General features: G+C 39.2%; 1 protein-coding gene across 9 annotated transcripts in view; it reads right to left on the reverse strand.

Moving 5' to 3' along the window:
- The window catches only part of LOC137184846 (rap1 GTPase-activating protein 1-like), a 42,971-nt gene extending 27,458 nt beyond the window's left edge, over positions 1-15,513 (reverse strand). For 7 of the 9 annotated variants that reach the window (XM_067592923.1, XM_067592928.1, XM_067592927.1 and 4 more), the window contains exons 1-2: positions 15,346-15,512; positions 3,992-4,027 (exon numbers count right to left, since the gene is read on the reverse strand). In XM_067592923.1, the coding sequence (XP_067449024.1) occupies positions 3,992-4,027; positions 15,346-15,389 (80 nt within the window). In that variant the 5' untranslated portion in view covers positions 15,390-15,512. Of the gene's footprint in view, positions 1-2,614; positions 3,488-3,991; positions 4,028-15,345 lie in introns of those variants that run through there. The other 2 variants (XM_067592921.1, XM_067592922.1) reach the window with 2 other exon arrangements.
- Between the last annotated feature and the right edge of the window lie 4,498 nt (positions 15,514-20,011).

A 20,011-nucleotide genomic window follows, 5' to 3' on the forward strand; every position in this document is an offset into this window, starting at 1 on the left:
TGCTAGGAATTATAAATAATAAAATATCGGTGGGATATGATGCGTGAGGAGACTCCTTGATGGATTCTCTTGAGCCCACACCTCCCCTGACAGCTGGTCATATTCAGTATGCATTAAAAGGCCAGGTACAGCAGGTGTTTTTGAATAAAGCATGTTCATTCTACCAATAGGTACTGATTTACAGCTTGCTTATCTCTCACAATGTCACGGTCCAGATTTCCTTGGAAACACGCCCCCCCGGGGAAATCACAGTCATGCAGATGTGCCTTTTCAACAGCAGAAGGTCACTGCGGGATCATTTTGTGCTCTTTTGTGTTTGATATAAGAGCTACTAGTGTATTCAGTTGTACTAAACTTCATTCAGTTTCATCTAAGAAGTGCACATCCTTCCTGTCACTCAAGACAAGAACAACCACAACAAAAAGATCTAAGCAGAATTGTGCAAAAAATTTTGATCATGCATGAATTTACTCCCCCATGTGAGAGAAAAAACAGGAGGAAAGCTGGGAATAGAACGTCCTGGACTGAGCCTCTTCCTCCTTTGCTCAAGTGTCAATAAACAGGCTGCATGAGGGATAATACCACCTCCTAATATATACTCAAGGATAAACCCATCCACAAACACAAAGTAGAAAGACCTCTCCAACACCTGAATCCTTGTCTTCCAAAAAAAAAAAAAAACAGATGCCGCAGTTGAACAGAAAAAAAGCTGATAGAACAATTTTGCCGCTGAAAAGCCCCCAAGAATCAGATAAAGTGAAAGGGAAGTGTCTTGTCTAAGTTTCCTGGCACCCGTCTCAATCTTCAACAGCCTGCTGTCATCTGAGCTTTATGGTTTTTTTTTTAAGACATCTTGTGCTGGTGCTGGATGATGGATGACATGCTCGGATTTGGATTATGGAGTCGGGTAGAACCAGAGGCGAGCTTGTCACTTTGGTGCTATATTTGGTCAGACAGCAGGAGACTCACAGAGAGACAGTCTAGTCTGATCGGGCTTGACAGTTTGCTCTCCCACTATGTCCGCTCTTCCAGACAACTCAGTTTGACATACACAGATGAGCGTGCACAAGCAAACTGACACCCGGACTGGCTTCATAGTGCACTGACGCTGTGGTGAGCGCATGTGCAGGGAAGACAGACAGAGGATGATGCAGAGTGACATCTCATGGGAAATCAGTGAACACAAACAGAGGAGTGTTTGCAGTGACACCTCTTAAGTGTTTATGGGCAGAAACAGGACAAAAACAATGAAATAGACCTGGAATTTATAAAGCATCATAAAAATAGAATGAGGAATCACATCACACAATGTGGAATAAATAGCAAGGGAATTCGGCAGCGTTAAATTGATCTGTTTTGGGAATGCCATTACCCACTGAGAGCAAAACAATAGATATTTGATCACTTTGTCCCTGTCAAAACTGCTACAGGAGTAAATGTTTCTTGGGATTCTGATAATGCTAGCTTATTCAACTTGTGGACACAATTGGTTTTTTGGGGTTTTTTTTTATTCATAAACATTGCTATGGCTGAATGAACCTGCACTATGCATGTTCTCAACTTTTTACCACTAGAGGGCATAGGTCAGGGCAACCAAATCCTACTCAACCATACCACTACTGTACCGTTCTGCTCAAATTGAAGTCTTTTCTGCAAGATACACTGTGTATTTAGCAAGAAACAAAATAAGCGTTAGAGGAAACTTTCTCAGAAGTTTTGTTTTTCATTGCATTTAAAACTCAGAACCCCCAAATGATGTCAAGTTCTTCTCTTCTCTGAAATCTTCCTTGCTAGCAAAGGTATCCCCCATAGGTGGTTTAAAAGTGCAGATGTGTCCTGCATGAAGATCCGGTGAGGTGAAGCATGGGTAAGATAGTGAGATCATTGGCCAAGTTGTTTTAAAGAATGGGTAGGGAGACATACGATGGACTGCCTGCTCCAATAATCCATTATACTCTTGGGACAGAGAGGCAGAGTGCACTTTGTTTCTGGATGTATGTATGTATGTTTGTGTGTGTGTGTAGAGAAAGAGAGAAGCTCTTATACAACATCTCAGTATAGCCATTATCCACACTAACCCTCCTCTCCCATTTCCTCCCATCAGGGGAGCTTAGCAAGACAGGATTACAACCAATTACAGGCCTCCCCCGGAGAGAGCGGAGACTGGGCTTGAGGATCATCTGTTTATTGTGTATGACCCACAATGACCAGATGGAAGATGGTCATTTAACATTTAATCAACTACAAGAGTCAAAGGATCAAAACCGGACAATTCCTGACATTAAATACATAACAGATTAGGCATCATCACTTCATGAGCACACATAGAGTGTTCTGAGAACATATTACCTCTATATGATAAGGGTTAGGTAAGGGATAAGGGATAAGGTTAGCTGATGGAATATCTGGGTAATCAGTAGTTTATTACTGTCATCATAAAGAACACACAGGTCGGTTTCACTGATCACTTTTTGAAGGCTGTCATGGCACAAACCTCCTGCAGGAAAACACTGCATCAGACAGGAAACATGAATTCTTATTTACCAGTTGATTGTGTATTCAATCATGCAGTTATTATCAAAACAATCACGAGGCAGGTTAAAAAGAGACTCACCAGAATTTTCTCGGCCTTCCAATTCGGAAAGGTGAGCACGGCATTTTGCAGGGTTGTGCTGTTACAGTTTTGCCGCCAGAGGATTCAGCTCACTGTTCTAATTTCCAGTCACATCCTGTGCAACATACATTACCTAGAGGAAGATTTTGACTTTGGCTCCTCCAATTTGTAGAAGTTTTTTTTTTTCTATCTTTTATTTAACCTTTGTCTTTAGGCTTAACACTGCCTTAATAGGACTAAAGTGAACATCCTCTCTAAAAGCAGCTGTTTGTGGAATATCTGATGCCAGTTTCACTGTTAATTCATCCTTGCACCACAGGTTTTGTTGTGCAGAAATTGATGTGTCCTGCTGGGCATGAACACTGATGGTTATGTATAAAAATTCAAGTTCTATTAACACAGTGGGAAGGATCCTCCAAATGTATCAAGCAGAGTTTGTTGAATTCCTTCATAACTCTGCCAAAGGAATGTGTCTGACAGGACCAAGTTTGCTGAACTAAATGTGTCTTTGTTGTTATGGGAAGAGCTGCAGACGTTACGTTTTACTCTTCTCTTCTTTTTCTTCCTGTCACGTCACCTTATCCACTCACTTCCTTTTTCCTTCTTCCTCCTCTTCACGTCCACATGTCTTTTGTCCCCTGTCTTGTTTCTTGATTCTCCTCTTCATCTTTGTTTTGCTCCAATGTCTCTCCTCCTCTTCTGTAGCGTGTGGCGCAGTCCTTCTGTTAGTCTGTTGCAGTACTAACCCAATGGCCACACTGCAGTCTCTGCAAACAAGCTGAGTAATGCAGGCCTAGTTGGTAAGAGAGATCCTCCTGTATCTGTATTCCTGAGGGAAGGACTGACAATACTGCGGCGAGGCACTGTTTAACCTGCTGCAGTCAGACAGACGGGGTTGAGGGCCAGACATTCGTGCCACCACACCTAAGGATTTCAGAAATGGAGTGGTCTATCCGCAGTGGCAGGAGGTGTGCATGCTCAGCTCCCTGCCTGCCTCACACATGCCACACACAGACACACACACACACACACAGCAGCACTCCAACCTTGCCAGCACTGCAGAGATGACAGGCAATAAGACCAGACTGGGTATCTGTTTCCCCACTACTGCCCATCTGCTCTACCTTTTACTGCTTCATTCATCTTATTTATGCTTCTCTCAGTGGACTGACTCACACATTTAAAACCTACAAGGCCAGCCTGAGTCAGTGACATTGAACAGCACTCCAGAAAGCTACAAGCTTTGCAAAATGTGATCCATTGTGTTTGTTTGTTAAAATGAAAAACTGTTAAAATGACTAACATATCAGATAAGTGCTGTCATGTCATTGTTTACCAGGTTTAATGACAAAAAGAAACAGAAACAAAACAACTCACCATAAGCTTCTTGCCTTGGAGAAAGTCTTATCCACTCTGAAAAAAACACAAAAGTACAGCAATTAAAAACAACAACTGAATATTTTTTACCTACAAGTTAACACTTATTTTATGTTTGTCTCTGGATGTTGTTCATCTCTGCATTTAAGAGAAAATTGTCAAAAATCTGCTTCAAAGCTTATGAAAACAGCAGGGGAAACAACATCTAAAGTCAATACATATTATTATATGTTCATATTATACAAGAAATTGCTGAAAAATTATAATACATGAGCATCAGGTGCCATGTGACTGAATCCTACGCTCAGCAATAATATCTTGCAAGTTTACCCAGTCTAATTTAAGCACAGAGCAAAGTGCAGAGCGATAGAGGAAAGTCCTTTCCACTTGCAAAAACTCCACTGAACTGAGAGAGGTTGGATGTGTAGTGGGCTGGGTTACCCTGAAATAACTCCTGCCATCTGTTGAAGTAGCAGCTCCAAAGATGAAAGGATGATTACTAGCCTGGCGTTTCCTGAGACAAAATGAATCTTGTCCTGGTTTGAATCCACACTATGAGGCTCATTACTCACTGCCAGTCAAGAATCAACTATCATCTGTCCTTAAGTCACTCTGAATAAACAGATTTGAGCAGTAATCACTGGGAACAATAACCAGAGGATGCAGTGCTCAGTGTTCCTCAGATGAGAACACAGAGTCCTCTCTCTGCCAATAGATGGCAGTGTGTGTGCAGAAGAAACATCAGGCTCATGTCTGACAGGTGAAAAACTTGGCTATCACTTTACTCATCAACAGAATATCAATTTATCATGATATTTATGCCCATAAGGAAGTTTTTTTTTCACAACCTGCCTTTGGCTCTGCTTCTAATCAGAATATATCACAATCATAAACACACACCGTCTCTTGGGACGCAGCTCTTTACGTGAGAATACTAGCAACAGAGAGGATGTCTTATACTGATAACAGTTGCACTACGGCCCAGTGAATGACTCATGGCTGCAGGCCTGTCTCTTGTGATAGCTGGTGGTGGTGAGACAGGGAAAATGGAATGTTTAGTATGTTTGTCAGGGCTCCTGCAGCTGCCTCCGGTGCTTTATATTGACTCCTCTGAAATTTTCAGGATGATACACTACCACACAAGAGAAGGGAAATACTTATTACAAATATCCCCAAGCTGTAAGGTTGATTTTATGTTGGTTTTCTACTCTTGCTGTTGACTCCGTCTCCTATGACTGTATGTCCGGCTTCATCCGTCAAGCTACAGCTGGGTTTCTGACTGCTGTCCTCCTTGTGTCTCCCAGTAGAGCCACCAGAGTTCAGAAGTCTTCTCATCTTTTCCTGGACTGGATTAGTTTGCATGACACAGCAACACCCATAGGATCAAATAACCAATTCTGGAAAGAGAAGTGACTCTATCTGTACCAGAAACATGTGTAAGAAAAAACACAAGCTCAAGAGAAGAGTCAAGTTACAGAAGGCCACGGTTTTCATTCATATAAAAAAAACCTCTAAGTGTCATTGATTTTGAGAAATCCCCAAAGAGGTAACGTTAGGACCAAAAGTAAAAAAAGTTTGCACTTCTTCTTTTGTTATGAGAAATTCTGAGAAGATAAATGAAAGCTTGAAGCTTCCTCCTTCTCAGAAAAGCATGTTAGTGAGAGGAAACAGGCCCTGGGAGGTTTGTTTGCTCACTGTACTGTGGAGTCACAAATCAACAGACTTGTGTTGTTACAGTAGGTTGTCATGTGATTGCCCCCAGTGCAGAAGATCACTCATCATTTTCAACCTCAGGCCTCCATGTGACATGTAATGACACCGAGATGTATTTTTTGTGGCGCTGTTCTGTCTCAAATCTACCACCAGAGTTGATTTCTCTGAGCCTCACAGACACGTGTGTGCAGATAAATCAGTACTCCATCTTAAGTGGAATGCATACTGGTCCTTGGGAGAGCGCCAAAATACTTATGGGCTGTCAGCTCTGCTGTTAAGAAGTGGAGTGTGAGGAGTGGAAAGCTGTTTTCATATGTGCTGCATCACTAAGAATAACATTTTCTAAACCTCATCCTGTGCTGCTCACCCATTCTCATGTTTCATGGAATTCCCATAAAATGAAATCAACCAGGGTGTGTCCAGATTATTGGATAAAGGCTACAAACTGAAATACCAAAACCAATACAGGAAATTTGCAATAAAATTCCCCTAGCTACAAAACAGAACATGACACCCAAGAGCTGAGGTCTCCCATCAACATACTGGGGCAGAGGGGGAGATAAATCTGTCCAAGATTTGTTTAGATTATGAAATGAACATGTTCTTCTGTTTTCTTGTGTTAAACTGCTAAAACATGTGCTTACATGCTAATATTGTACTTGTCTTACATCATGCCAAAAGCTAAAAAAGAAGCTACAGGAAAAGCTGCTTGCCTTCATTCCCATAAGTCACTTTACATTCCTCAATTTATCTTAACACTTTGTGAAGCACTTCAAGTGTGTCAGCTGGGGATTTGCTTGAAGTGCAGAATGATGATTTATTTAAGAATTTATGTAAGAATATACTAAAAAAAAAGAAAATCATATTAATTTGTGTAATATGTCAGATCAAGATGTGTGTATGCTTTTGTTTTCTTTTTACAAAAGATATAAATAATTAAAAGAATTATAAAATTCAACCAACAATCATTCAGTTAATAATTTTCCCACCAAAGAGGAAGTTAACTCATCCTCTAGAGACATGAGAGAGACATTCCATTCAAAAAGCAAAGCAAACCTGGACTGAGCGGGACAGTGCAAAGATAAAGAAAAAGCAGAGAAGCTGACAAGCGAGACGCGAAAAAACTCTCAGCCTTATCAGCAAGACAAAGACTATTCTGTCCCTCTCTGAGAGAACAACGGTTGGAGTGGACAAAAGTAGGCTACAACAAATCTGCCTGTGCTAATGCATTTGTGGGCTATGAGTCATATTTGCACATTCAAATCTCACAGTGAAAGCAGTGAGTGTAGCCTAGTTTTTTATTTTAAAAAAGACCAGATGAACCAATGCATTTAGGAACGCAACATGGCACGGAGAGGAATTACAGCTCAGGCTCAGCAGGTGCTAGCCAAATACTGGCAAACTGTTTTTTATGCTTCCTCCACGCTCTCATCTAGGTATCAACCACAGGCTGGTTTCCATGGAAACAAACATCAGTGAGGGATAAGCAGGCTCAAGGCGGTGTCTAAGAAACCTTAGGCCAACACGGTGTCAGCAGCCATGACACTTGACAATTGGTTCATTCAACTTAATCTGACTTTAAGTGCAGCTCGTAATTTTCTCCTTCTCTGCTAAACTTTTAAACATTTTTCCTTCAAAAACTAGCTGAGGCCTGCGGTATATATCAAGTCAGCAACACTGCTTATGGCAAGTAGGTCACCAGACAGGGCTGAGGAGTCAACTCGGAGGAAATCCAGCTTAAAGCAAACAAATTTGTTGTTCAGCTACCAATGTGCTCCAGCAACATGTTCTTGCAAGCTAATTCTATATGCGCAATATAAGATGTACTCTATATTTGGGGTAATCCTTATGGAGACAAACACATGTCTAACTAAATTATTTTAAAAGGTCTGGCGATCACTTAGACAAGCCAGTGCCATTGCCAAATGTTTGCTTTTGTACTGGATTATTTCTCACCTATAAAACACTGAGATAATATAAAGACATTGGAAAATAACTCTCTGACATTAATAGTCATCATCAAAAAGAGGTTTTACACAAACGTATAAGCTCATTAGTGTTAGTTTGCATATCATAAGGATATGTTTAAATTAAGAGTCATTTGTATCAAATGGCAACATGCTGTGAATCTAATGCCAAGGACGTGATCCCAGTGAACCCAGCTTGCACAGAAATTATTCCTCTTCCCTACAGCGACAATAAATCACGACTGCGTAACTGCTTACAGCTCACCAAGCAGAAGCTCAGAACATGCTGATGAAACTGTGTTGTCGCAGTCCAATTTGGAGCTTAATACTAAAACAGGAGTGAAGAGGTCACGTTGGCTATCTGTGGTCCAAACCGGAAACAATATGAAGTCCAGATACAAGACACACATCATCAACTTGTACAATACATTTTCACTAACGACTCAGCTATAGTTGTAAGCAAAAATATACAGTATAACATCAAAGCCACACCTGAGTTCCAAAAGTTCATCTTGTGGACAAATAGCCTGACTGAGAAAGCTAAATATAGACTAAAAGCTCAACCATGCACACACTGATATTCATATTTTGGTTGGATCTATGGGTATGAAGTTCTTCGGTTAGGATGTGATATGTTGACAGTGAATGTTCAGCAAACTCTAGAAAGGTGGATGTCTGGAATGAAAACATTATGCGAGCCTGTTCGGTTTATCCTGAAGGTCTTTCTCACATTAACACCTATACACACACATATTCTCCTATTTGACTCCGCCGTTCGCCATTCAGAACGTGTGAGAATACAAACTGTCAAAAATAGATACACAGAGAGACACACATTGATAAACAATACAGAAAGTGACCAAATCTAGACTGTATACTGTATCTCTCCTCGGCATCGACTGAATGAGCCCATTGACTGAGATGTGGGCGTAAAGTGGCTGAATGTTCTCATTTAGCTACAGTACAGTAGCATACAGTGTATGTGTTAAGACACACACGCACACACACACACACACACACACTGGTACCACAGTTATGCTGAGTGTTAGTAGCCACTGCAATATCAATCACATCCACCAAACAACGAAAACAAAAAAAGACAAATTACATGTTTCTGTGTTTTATGTTATGACGGCACATAAGTTTAATATTTTCATATTTTTTTTCTTTGTTTATGTGTAGGCCCCATTGAGACTAGTGTCATTTTGAAGCTGAGTGGTGTAGTGTGCCTCCCTCATTTGATTTTAAGATATGATGGTCCCTGCCTTCATGCCAACATCACTGTTAAACATGTGTGGCCATGCAGGCTCACGTATCAGATTTGTAGTTCCCAACGTGAGAGTCCGGTGAGTGTTTGAAGCTTTTGGGAGTTTCATTCCTTGGTTCCTGTTATTACTTTCATCCAACTTAAATCTTAAAAGTGTCATCAGAAATTGTTCACATTGTGGCGGTTAGTGCATGTTTGTGACCTGCTGGTTTATATTAAGATATAGATATTTTTGGCAAAAAGCTTCTAGAGAGAGGGATGGAGGAAAAGAAGGTTATTTCACAGGTGAACTGGTTAGATGAATTAGAGAAGCTAACAGGTATTTATTTCCATTTGAAAATATATACACACTGTAAGGACTCTGCTATCTAGTGATACTCGATCTCTGTAGCAGTGGTGGATAGTAACTAAGAACATTTACTCAAGTACTGTACATATAATGTACTGTTTACTCCTTTATTTGACAGCTACAATTACTTTTCAGATTTCAGAAGATTTTAAATTAAAAAAACAATAAATGTGTAAAATGTTTTATTTTATTCATTTAGGATCCCCATTAGTTATATTCAAATATTCAAACATCACATTATGGACGATCCCCAATATCAGCACACAAAATTAAATAAAAGGAAGAGAAAATAAAAAGTTCTCTCACTTTCATAATGTCACCTCAACGGTAAATGGTATTAAGTAAATAATAGGGTTAGTAGGCTAGGTATATATAATTATATATAACTGCCTAATACTACTAGTGTACATTGAAGCATTACCTAAGTTAGCACCACAAATATAATCAACCTTCACATATAGAATATCATATAAATCTGATCTCACTTGTAATCTGGGTTAAATATATTGGGTAGTTTGTTCCAGTTTGACATATCCTAATACATTACAGTTTTCTTTAAAGCATTGGTTTAAATGCTATCATTGTCTATCACTGGTGTGTGTTAGCTGTGAATATAAGTATGGAGGTTTTCTTAAGGCACAAATGTTTCTTATATACTGGACCAGGCTGCTTGCCAGTCACTCTTCCAGCCTCATCCACGACAGCCTGTCATGCAACCCTTCCACACTGTCCCTCATTGAGCAGTGAAGAGCGAGGCAGGCAGCTCTGTTTTGAGTAAGCTGGATCTTATTAAGCCCTTGTTTTGAAGCACTAGACCAGATTACTGGACAGTAATCGAGGTGGGATAAGACTAAAGATTGTGTTACTTGTTTAAGTGTTATCTCTGTTAAAAAGTAAGCACACCCTCTGATGACTCATTTTGGCAACCATATTATTAATGTGAGTTGAACATGAAAGTGTCCCCTTAAGTGTGACACCCAATGATTTGGCCTCTTTAACCTGCTCAATAGCTACCCCTTGCAAAGAGAGGCACAGCTCCTATCTGTCCTTAGAACATGCCTGGAGCCGAATATCAGACTCTTGGTTTTTGAGGTGTTCAACTTTAGCCTGTTTTCAGAAACCAGCATCAACTCCTCTTGAAGCATTTTGTTAAGATCCTTGGTATTTTCTGCAGATACATATATTGTAGTATCATCAGCATTCATAGCCATGCATGAATTTTTTTGATACACATGGCAGATCATTTGTAAATATGGAATATACAGTAGAAGAGGTCCTAGACAGCTGCCCTGGGGAATTCTGCATTGTAGTGATTGATAAGACTGTTCAATACCTCCTGAATTGACTGGATAGGTTTTTGTTTTTATATTTTGATGAGCTCTTGACAATTTGAATTTCCCTTCAGGGATCAATAAAGTAATATCTATCTATCTATCTATCTATCTATCTATCTATCTATCTATCTATCTATCTACTTAATATTTAACAGGGTACTATTAAACAAAACACACTGTTGTTTGTTAAATAAATAACTTTTCAGACACTTTTCAAATAACCTTTTTTAACCTTTGCTATTTTCCACATTTGTGGATAAACACTTTCATTCAGACATAAATTAAAAATATGACACACTGGCTTTTATTTTACTACTGCTGTAGTTGACAGCAGTAGTAAAATAAAAAATGCAACAAGATGAAACCAGTGGTTCCCAACCACTTTGGCTTGGATGAACTCCTTGTCACGTTTCAGATATCTGAGTTGTTAGCAGTTCCACTTCTCATATGGTCTCATATAAATAACTTTTGAGACTGAGAAAGTTCAAATTAAACATTATTTCCCCCCCAAAAAAACAAAAAACAAATATGAATACAAACTTGTGTAGCATATTTTTGTTCATCTTCTTTCCCATCCCATTAATTACATGTTGCTTACACATTGATGCATCCTTATTAACAATCAAATAATGTCTATATAATAATATCAGTCACAGTGGACATTTTATTGAATAATGACTATTTTGTAGACTTGAATTACATACATTTTTTGATAATACTTCTGTATTTGTAAGTAGGATTTGGACTGCAGGACTTATACTTGTAATAGAGTATTTTTACATTGTTGTATATGTACTGATAAATTACCTTGTTGTGCAATAGTCGGGCATCTTTTTCTCTATTTTTGGTGTCGTTTTTCAATCAGAAACATCATCTGTTGAGGAATCATTGTTTCAATGACTGCAGCAACACACCTGTTTGAAGCAGGCTAATCTGGTCTAATAGGGGCACAGAGGAACTACAAGACTATAGCAAAAAAATCCCTTGTGTTTAAATACTTATCAGAGCAAAAGTAAGTAGTCTGGTGAACATTAGGTAATTACTGCAGCTCACCCAGCGCCTACCCTTCCCCATTCTCCTCTGTGGATAGCTTGCCATTGTGAATATGAATGTGAATGTCAAAGTAAATATGCAAGGTGGACTGACTGAGTAGGCAATGAAGAGCCCTCTAGTCGCCCTACATCTCCTGTTTGTTTTGCCACTGTCCTTGGAAAGGTACTTGAATGGCTTCCTGTTCTCAAGTAGCCCTGCCTTGCAGTCTAATCATCTTTTGTCATGCAAAAATTTGCTCCTGTCAAACAAAAAGACCCTCTCTGTGTTGTCTTGTTGTCCATGGTATGATATTCAATACAATAAGCCTGAGACTCTAGATCATGAAAAATCAAACCAACACAAAAGCCTCTCTTTTTTCAAACAGCACTACTGTAGGTGTAAAATAAACAAAGGTTTTCACCAAAGTAAACCTTAAAATTCTTGAGAAATTCACAGCTCATACGCTTTTTTAGTTGAAGCCACAAACTACACAAACAATGTGAAAATGGTTTACTGGCAATTCTTTGTGAAGTTGACAGCTTAAACATTTTCACATGGTATTATTATAGGCCAGGTACTCAGTTTAACACTGGGAAACACCTTGTCCGCAAAGACTTTTGTTTACTTGTTGAAATGACATTTTCAAATCAGCTGACCAGAGAATACCAATTACAATTCTGGCCAGTTCAGATTTCAAAACAATGTTGGCCTTTCTACTCGGTTGTTTTTGAATAGGATAGACACACATTCCTCCACTCTTTCGTCCAGACACTTCAACATACAGCATCATTGTTCATGTTGCCTGAATGCCTTGGCCCAGAGGTAACTGGGAGAGTATTCAGTTCATTTACGACACACGTCGTAGTTCTCTGTTTATTTTTATGATTTCAGAGTTTATGAGGAGACTATAGACAAACAGAGATACAGTACATTTACTGAAGTAGCCACAGTCCCATGTGACACACAACAGGCGCACAAGACCAGATAGCAATATAAGTGTTAACAGTAGAAGAACTGCTTGGAGACTTGTCAATAAAAGGATATGAAAGCTCAGTGTTGCAACATCATGATGGACCTCATGCTTAACTTAGTAAGAATTCTGCTGCCACGTAACAGTATCCAGTAAAAACAAAAGTAGTCTTCCATGTAATAAAAAAAAGGAAGGGCTATAAACTATCCAATGTAAAACAAAAACCTAACACATAAAAACTCAAATTAAGTGGCAGCCCCACTCATATTTGATGTCAAAATTATAGAGCACGCTGCGTCAAAGACCAATCTGCAGAGAACAGAGGGGCTGCCTTCCCTTCAGTGAATGCCAATGGGATGCAGGGGGCAGAGTGCATTACAGATCACCCGCTGATGTGAGCAATTAGGCTGACCTATCGAAATGTGCAATGGTATTCAAGGGTGCTGCTAAATAGAAACCAGAAGAGCAAGTTATTTGCTTTGAATAGAAAGCTGATCTGCTTCCCCCAAAGTCTTCAACTCTCAGCTGTTCAGCTGCTCCACTACATGGATGAAATAAGTAATGGATGATGGATCCAAACATGGTGGCCCATTTGATACAATTAATGCAAAAAGTTTTGGCTTTATTTAACAGGTCCTGGTCAATAATTTCCTCAGATGGTTCCTGGAAATAACTTTTTAAAATCTGGTACATGGAAAATAGGAATTTCCTTAAATGAAAAGCTTAATTAATTAATATTTAAAGTAAATATTTGTGATTAATAATGATTAATTTATTATTGGAATCTTTATTTTTCATGTATGTTGAATTATTTGCTAATATGAATATATGTTATTATCTAATCTAGCTAAAATGATATGCTTAATTTCACATTTTTACCACATTTAGCCAACCTACAATGACTAAAGATTCTCTAGGTTACAGGAGCAATTAATTTAAATGTATTAATTAGAAGTGTACCAATTAAACTCCCTGGAATTAGTACCAAATTACATATTTTTTCCAGGAAACTTTCAATTAAATTATTAGGAAATGGCAGACCTGTGAATAAAGAGTTACCGAAGTTCTCCCGCTTCTGCATGCACTTCCTACCATAGTCTCTCTGACTCCACGTGGTCAGCAGCCTACACATATGACATGAAAATAATAACTAAATGTGTATTGGACCTAATAGTTTAATTATGGAAGGAGTGATTTTTGATTGTGTGTGATGCTAATTTGTAGCCGCAGTAGCTGTGTGATTCTAAGGATGGCAATATCAGTCCACCACTTTTGTGCAGACTAAAATATCTCATCAACTATTGGATGGATTGCCTTGAAATGTGATGCAGACATCTTAATGACTTCGGTGACCCCTGACTTTTCATCTAGTGCCACCAGCATGCTCCACCAGCAGGTTCTCAATTAACCAGTGAAATATCTCAACATCTACTACATGGATCAACACAAACTTTTGAAAACATTAATTGTTCCCAGAGGATAAAGCCTACTGATTTTGGTGGATCCTCTAACTTTGACTCTTGCTACACTTCTTGCTACACCATGGATTGCCATAAAATTTCATACAGATATTTATGGTTCCCACGGGATGAGGAATAACTTTAGTGACCACCATGTTATCGTTGTCATTGCGAGCATGTTAGCATGCTGACATTAATTTTTAGCTAAAAATCACCATTGTGCCTGAGTACTGCCTCACAGAGATGCTAGCACGACTGTAGACTTTTAACCTTGTTTTTCATAGTTTTACAGCGGCTTCACTAGTTGTTAGGTAACACACATAAAATTACTATACACACAAGTCCATTTTAATTGTATAGCCCAATTTTACTACCCTTAGACTCTTTCTCTTCAAATAAGGAAAAAAAACCTAAAAAACGTGAAAAAACGGGGAAAACAACATTGTTGAGTGAAGGCAGGAAAGCATGCAGATGCATTGGAGCACCTGTTCACCTTCTGACCATTAAAAAACTCTGTTGACTGTACATCTACTGCTTAGTAACCTATAAAGTATGAACTGTACACAGGCCATATAAATAAATACACTGGGGACATGAGCGCCTACACACGGACAGCACACAGTACTTTTTTTCTATTCAAACAATACATTTCCCTTTTATTTCACAAGGGAGCATTTAAAATCACATAGAGAATGCACATAAATGCATACCATACACACACAAAATACGTGCATGCACTCACACAAACACACACCTTGGCAAACTATGAGATGGCATTTTTTTGTGTGTCTTTTGTATATGTATGAGAGAAAACATACATGTAAGTATCGCTAGTTTCCCATATTTGTAACCCAGTAATACTTCCCTGTAAATGATACCAAGCCTTTGCTGACTGTTGATTGTGTCACCTTATCTTGTTTAAGCTTTTACATCTGATACCTCACCGTTACTGTCGAAAAATGTAACCCCTAATGATTCACCATCAAGCAGCAACAGCAGTATTATCAGGTCTAATTTGCAGTGTATTGGAAAGCAACAAAAACGACAAATAAGACCTTTAAGACAAAAGCTGGAATGAAAAATACTGCATTCCAGTGGGAATGACACAAACATGCAGACACAAATACAGACAGAATCTGCACAGTCATCAAACGGCGAGACAGACACAGATAAACAAACACACATACTCACTATCACACAAACGTGAACAGTGTGTTTTGAAGAGGTTTAGTTCTACAAATTATTAGGATTTTAATTCTTACCCTCCGTAGGCTCCAAAAGTGAAACTCCTCTTTCTCTGCGGCATGCTGGCTAATGGATAGCTGTGAGTCAGTCAACTCAGTGCTGAATGGAGCCAGCACTTGTGTCACTTACGCTGACTGAGCATGTGTGCGTGTGTGAATGTGTGTGTGCTTGTATGCTCTGCTTGCCGTCTGAGTTCCACTCCCCCAGCCTTGGCTAACGTGCCCTGCCTCTTCCTTGCTCACACGCCTCCTTCACAAACAGGGGGAGAAACGGCAAGAGGATGAAGGAGGACGAGGGAGGAAGGGGGAGGGGGCTGCTGACCATGCCAGTCTCCCAGGGAACCAGGAGTGTGGTGGCAGCCTTTCTCACGTACAGGCTACATCCACTCTCTCATACGCCAAGATCCCAGAGAACACGCTGGCAGGTGTTTTTTCTTTTTCTTCCAAGTTTATCATAATACATAAAACCACACAGCACTGATACAAGTCTCAGCTTATTAAATTATCAGCGACTTGAGCAATTTAAAAAACAGCTACAGGCATAAAACCAGTTCTTGGCATTGTGAGAGTTTGCTTAAAAGTTCATCTTGCAGCACTAGTTCTGCTTCTTTCTGTCACTGGAAGACAGCTGGTCAAACAAGCTGTAGACATCAGACAAACACCTCACCGTTCTTCACAAATGTCCTCACAGAGTCAGGAGCTCCATTCCTGCATACTGTAGGTGACGACCTCTGAACAAGTTCCTAATCTGTTCATTCATCTCCCTCATAATTCTTTCCTTTGTAAGACCATCATCTCAGGTATGCACGCAAAATGAGGGTAAATGTAGCACAAAGGTACCTTGTGTTACTATTAGCTGCATTGATTAAATTAAGAAAAATTCTGGACATAGAGATTCTCCTTCAGTAGGCCGTTGAGTCTGAAAAACTGGCAGCAGTGACAACAATGCATTAATCCTGCCACAGATTATTGAATAAAGAAGGATTGCAGTCTAGAGCATCAGCCAGTTATCTGATAGACACTCACTTCCAAAACATTTGCACTACGTCGGGTGAAACACACTCCTGTTTTTATGGTCAGTGTTAGGCAGCACAGAGGTAGTTGTGTTAGATAGGAAAAGCAAAGTTTTTTAATTGACAACAGTTTATTCTACCCTAAATCATGAATAAATGGAATATCTCACCAATCCAGGACCTCAGTCTCCCCAAGGACCAATGATGTCTTCATCACATTAACTGTAAAGTGCTCATAGTAACTGGGCAGGAAAGCACTTAATTCATCAATGGGCCTACCAAACAAGCACAATTATGCTGATAGACAGTTACATCATCTCTCCACAATTACATCACCCCTTTCCTCTGAGACTGCAATTTTCTGAAAACATTTCACCACAGCGTTGCAGTCCTTGTCTGACTTTGTTGGTAATGGACCTCACTTTGTCTTGTGGCCATGTGGTAATTCAACTGACAAGGCGGATCTTTGGCTGATAGTGACTTCATTGATTGTAGCGATTGTTAATTTGATTAACATTCTTGACTATTTGTTTTTGGGATGGCAATGTCTGTCAGCCAGTCTGTCCACCACTTTGTTCCAGACTGAAGAAACTCAACAACTATTGGACTGATGGATTGTCGTTAATTTCTGTAAAAATGTTCATGGTCCCCAGAGGATGAAGCCTACTGACTTTGGTGATCACTAGACTTTTCCCCCAGCACAACCATGAGGTTGACATTTGAAGTTTACAGTGAAATAACACAACAACAATTGTCATCATATTTGGGACCTTTATGTCCCCCTCAAGATGAATTGTAATACCTTTGGCGATACCTCAAAGTGGCTAACAATGTATCAAATGACAACGTGTAATGTCAGAGGTGTAGCTCGTGGTGATGAACCTACAGAGAATTATCAGCAACTCTGCAGCTCCACTTGGCTTCATGAAGCTTCATATCAACTTTCAGCTTATTGTTTAGCAACAATAAGCAACTTTACTGTTTTGGTTCACTCTCAGTGCTCTCACTGTGTTGTTTGTGGCTGCAGCAGGCAGCTGTTATCTGGGAAAAAGTTCAGTAGCTAAAGATCAAGATATCTCCCTCAGGGAAATAGAGACCAAGACCAGGAAATAGAGACCAAAATCAGAACTAAAGGAGAGTGAACACTGGACAAGAGAAGCAACTGTTTGCTAACAAATTCTTATCAACTTAAAAGGTAATGATACGACAATGTTGTGTTCACAACTTGTTTCCACTGCCCCCAAGTGGCTAGAAATACCATTTAATTCAGGTTTAACCATCATAAGGTCAAATGTCATTTAATTGTCCGATCAGCCTCACCTGTGTTTTCTGTTTAGTGCTGATTAGCAAATGTCAGCATGCTAACATGCTAAGCTAAGATGGTGAGCATGGTATTACCTGCTAAACATCAGCATGTTAGCATGCTGAAATTAGAGTTTAGATCAAAGGTTTGTGCTAGCATGACTGTAGGTTCTTGTTTACTAACAGTCCACTAGTACGTAATTTTTTTCATTAATTTATTTTACAATGACAATGGTCACTTATTAATATGAAAATAACATAAATGAGCCAGAGTTTGCCATAATTTGTTGTCCCATTTGTTAAAAAGGTACCCCAAATGTAGAATAAAATGACATATCATTTGAAATTCACACACACAACATAATGAATATAGATAAGATATTACAGTTCACATCCACCAATAAATAATGCCACAGTATAACACTTGGTAGTTACCCAGAATCCATATTATTCGAGGTGTTCATAATTGTGACAATTTTTTAAACACCAAAACTGTATCTCATCCAACGTGAAAACAGATCTCAGACCAAACCATTAGCTCAAACCATCAGAAACCACTTGATCCCAACAAACAGCCAGCTGGATTCAGCTCCCTGGCACAGCCATCACCCAACTTTATTTAAGTGCCACTCTATTGATTCAGCACGTCAGTCTTGGTGCTACCTTCAGTCCTGTCTGCTTTCCTGACAATTCAATTAACTAAAGCAGCTGTGGCGTGTGTGAGGCATTTGAATGGGTGCAGCCCAGACAGAAGCCTTTAATCACATCACCTCAGGAACAAGGCCTAGTGCTACCAAACAGCTCTGGCTCCTCTTTTGTCTTAAAGGAAATGGACGGGCAGGAAAACTCTCAAGAGGACAAAGGCAGTGGAGATCCCTCCCCGATATCCATGTCGTCACACTCACATAAACTACTGATTCTGCAAAACCAACAAAATACCAGACGGAAAACAAAACAAACACAGAGATCAGAATACATAAGAGCTTTTACAGAAAAGACTGTGTCTCCCCCAAGTAAAATGTGTATTGTTAATTCAACTCTGTTTTATGTATGGCTAAACAATAATACCAATCAGAGTAATCATGATTAAAATCATAGCCCTAAAATTATAATCATCACTATTCAATTAACCAACACGTTATTATTGCTAGCATCAAATGAATAAATGTAATCAAATGTGCTACAATAGGTCTGGTGCTGTAATTAAATACACAGTATCATTTTTTTTTTTTTTACAGTTATATACCACTACTGTATACAGTATCATGAAAATACAGTGGTTTATTTTATTGTTACAATTTCACTGCTGTCACTATAAATACACTAAACCTACTGTAATTCTTTTTTTACAGTAAGTTACTTGTCAATTGCTGCTGGTTAATTACTGTGAAAATAACGGTACGTTTCTTACAGTATACAGGTGTAAACAGATGCGGGATGTCTCCTCCATCTTTCACTTTGTGGATGGGTAAATATACCTACATGTATTTCCAGTCTGGTCTGTGAAAAGGCAGCAACAGTGGGGAGGATGTGGTGGCAGAGTTGCTATGTGGTACATACGAGGGCTGAGGAGTGGATGGAGCAGAAGCAAAAATCATTCGTTCGTCCTCAGCTCCTCTTTCATGGGGCAGGAAATTTGCTCCTGGGGAATAGATCAGTGTTGTGCCTCTCTAAAGAGAACACTGTTTAAACAAGCAACACATGCAAAGGCCTTTGTTAAGGAGGCGCATCGTAATTTATCATTTCGGTTCCTTTAAACGAAAATCTAATTTTCTATGAGCAGGGGTTTAATGTGTTTGAGGCTGAACAAACATCATAAATCAACTGCGCTATGAAGCACTGTGAGGTTCAGGGCAAAGTATATCCCTGCTGGTTTAACAAAAGCTTTATTGAAACAGAAACCAGTCGAACAATTGAGCCTTATGCGCTATGTTTATTCTCATTAATATTTGATTTCTTTTCTTGTAATTTTAGTGTCTCATGGTTTAATCTCATAGCCTTTCTCTGGTTATAAAGCAGGGCCCCATATGGACCACTTTAGATAAAACCTGTCATGCCTCGATGATTTCTTATACCAAATAATATCAATATAATTTTATTGTTATCTTTTCAAGCAAGGTGCACAAAGTGCTTTCCAGAGGAAGGAAAATAAAACAGAACTCAGAAGCCAGTGGAGCAAAAGCCCCAAAGCCCCAAATCATGTATGTATATAATAAAACTGTGAAGGCCCTGCAAACTTATTTCTCAATAAGCTTCTAACTACGGCTGTTGGGATCTTACATGAACACACATTTTGCTGCCAACGTTAGAACAGTTAAGGCTATTTCACATGAGAGATTTCTGTTATTGTTTTGTTTCTTTTTTGTTTC

This window comes from Thunnus thynnus, chromosome 6 (assembly GCF_963924715.1).
Source record: "Thunnus thynnus chromosome 6, fThuThy2.1, whole genome shotgun sequence".
Lineage (NCBI taxonomy): Eukaryota > Metazoa > Chordata > Actinopteri > Scombriformes > Scombridae > Thunnus > Thunnus thynnus.